Below are 2,187 nucleotides of genomic sequence, written 5' to 3'. Positions count from 1 at the left end.
CGGAGACTGCCGGGATCCGTCCCGATTGAGACGCGAAGTGAGTGGTGAGGAATGTGGTAGGTTCACGGGGGGTGATAGGAAGAAAAAGGAGGCGATGGTGTCACTTACACTTTAATTATTTATTTAAAAACGGACGTTCGGAGCGAGGGGCGAACCGTATTTTTTACAATCTTACGGAGATCTTGACACGTCCCGATATTACGCTGCCTGTAATCGACGCGGAAATCTTGAAGAGCCTCTAGATCGAAGCTCTCGCGAATCCGGAAATTCTGCGCGCGATCCGACGGAGATCTTGTGCACGAGGCAGAGGACGTTCGCGGGAAAGATACGGGTATTGACGTGATGCACTCACACATTCACATGAATACGCGAACTTAAGAATTAATTGACATAAGTTGCCGAATTAAGGATGGAACAGAAGTGAATTCCCGCAGCTAGGATCGGCGGATGACGCGAGAGATCTGCGGGACGATCTAATGTCGGTGCCGCGCTGCGAGAGACTGACTAATTTTGCGTCTTAAGACAATTACGATCGCGGAGGCGAAAAAAAGGGCGGCAAGGGAACTGATTTCGAGACTTATTTGGGCATTGATTTTGACATGCCCTTTTTTGGGCATGTTTGTTTGCATAGTTACCACGATGCGAGAAAACGAAAGACGCGCGCGTGATGAGCTAGTGACAGCGCCGTACGACTAGGTGCATCGAATGAATGAACTACAATGAGCGCGATGGCTGTCAGCAGCTCTCACTACTCGCGGAAAAAACAGAGCAAAAAAAATGTTAAAATTCTAATGAAACTGTTCTAGTCTCGAACATACCGCCCGCCTCGGAATTTAGTGATTAATTCCGAAACGTCTCCGCAGCAGAATGAAGTTGCGGAGTTTCCTTCTGCCCGCCATGACGCAATACAGTATAAATTACATGAATAAACGCATATAACACAAGTTACATAGAATTGATCGGAGAACGCTTAAATCTAACTTAGGAACTAACAGAAATAATAAATTAAGAAACGCAATTAGTTGCTCGACGCCTCGCTATCGATTGGAAGAACGCATAATTTAACGATCGGTCGTTGATACTCGGAGATGGCTGTTTTGACAGTAACCACACGAACTAATCCGTCGGAGCCAGCGTGACACTGTGTTACTCGGCAAAGCTCCCACTTACATGGAGGTAACATGGAATTTCGTAAAAGAACGAGTTGACCGACCTGAATTTGCGGTTTGACTTGTCGCCATTTTGTTCGTTGTTGTAAGGTAGTAACGTAATCGTTATACAATAATTTCCAGAAGCGCTCGGTGATGTGTCGCACGAGTTGCCATCGTGAAAGGCGGTTCTCGTTGAGTTGAAGAAGCGATGGTTCCGGATTTACAACAAGAGCGGACCCGACTAAGAAATGACCCGGAGTTAAACATTCGTAATCGTTAAGCGTATTCGAAAGAGGCGCGATCGGGCGTGAATTTAAGCAGGTTTCGATCCTACATAACAAGGTTGTAAATTCCTCGAAAGTGAGCATATGAGTGCCTAATACGCGACGCAAATGGGTTTTAACGTTTCGTACGCCGGCCTCCCACAAGCCGCCGAAGTGCGGAGCAGACGGTGGAATAAAGTTCCACGTCACATTATCGGATGTTAAATTTAAAAAGTTAGGATCGCGCACAGCCGCTTTGTACGCTTTGGTCATTTCTCGATCAGCTCCGACAAACGTTGTTCCGTTATTAGAATACATTGCCTGGGGAAGGCCGCGACGTGCGCAAAAACGAGAATAGGCGTTTGAAAAAGCCGAGGTGGAATAATCTCCGACTAATTCCAAGTGTATCGCTCTGGTCGCTAAGCAAATGAAAAGGGCGATATAGGTTTTACGCGATGTAATGCCTCGACCCGCAGAGGCGCGAATCAGCACGGGACCAGCATAATCTACCCCGCAATGCAAAACACTGCGAGCAAATGCCGACACACGAGGCTCGAGAAGGTCGCCCATTAGTTGGGTAGGAATCGCGGCGCGTTCGCGCGTACATACGACACAGTTATGAATTGTTGATTTAACAATGTTACGAGCGCGGAGTATCCAGAAATCGCGACGTAACAGACTTATCGTGAGCTGAGGTCCGGCATGCAATGCCCGTAGATGAGCTTGAGTTACAATGAGCGACACCAATGGATGGGCCGCCAGGAAAATCGGAT

At 47.5% G+C, this 2,187-nt stretch overlaps 1 protein-coding gene across 1 annotated transcript; it reads right to left on the bottom strand.

Moving 5' to 3' along the window:
* Window positions 1–1,018: 1,018 nt before the first annotated feature.
* Window positions 1,019–1,984, bottom strand: LOC118645788. The gene has a single exon (XM_036287498.1). It carries the CDS (start codon window positions 1,982–1,984, stop codon window positions 1,019–1,021), a length of 966 nt encoding a protein of 321 aa, XP_036143391.1.
* Window positions 1,985–2,187: the final 203 nt, after the last annotated feature.

This window comes from Monomorium pharaonis, chromosome 5 (genome assembly GCF_013373865.1).
Source record: "Monomorium pharaonis isolate MP-MQ-018 chromosome 5, ASM1337386v2, whole genome shotgun sequence".
Taxonomy (NCBI): Eukaryota; Metazoa; Arthropoda; class Insecta; order Hymenoptera; family Formicidae; genus Monomorium; species Monomorium pharaonis.
This window is presented reverse-complemented; position numbering and strand designations above follow the sequence as displayed.

Bases quoted from the DNA above. Each gene is read 5' to 3' on its own strand.
- LOC118645788 (XM_036287498.1), bottom strand. From the start codon at position 1,984: ATGGGCGACCTTCTCGAGCCTCGTGTGTCGGCATTTGCTCGCAGTGTT.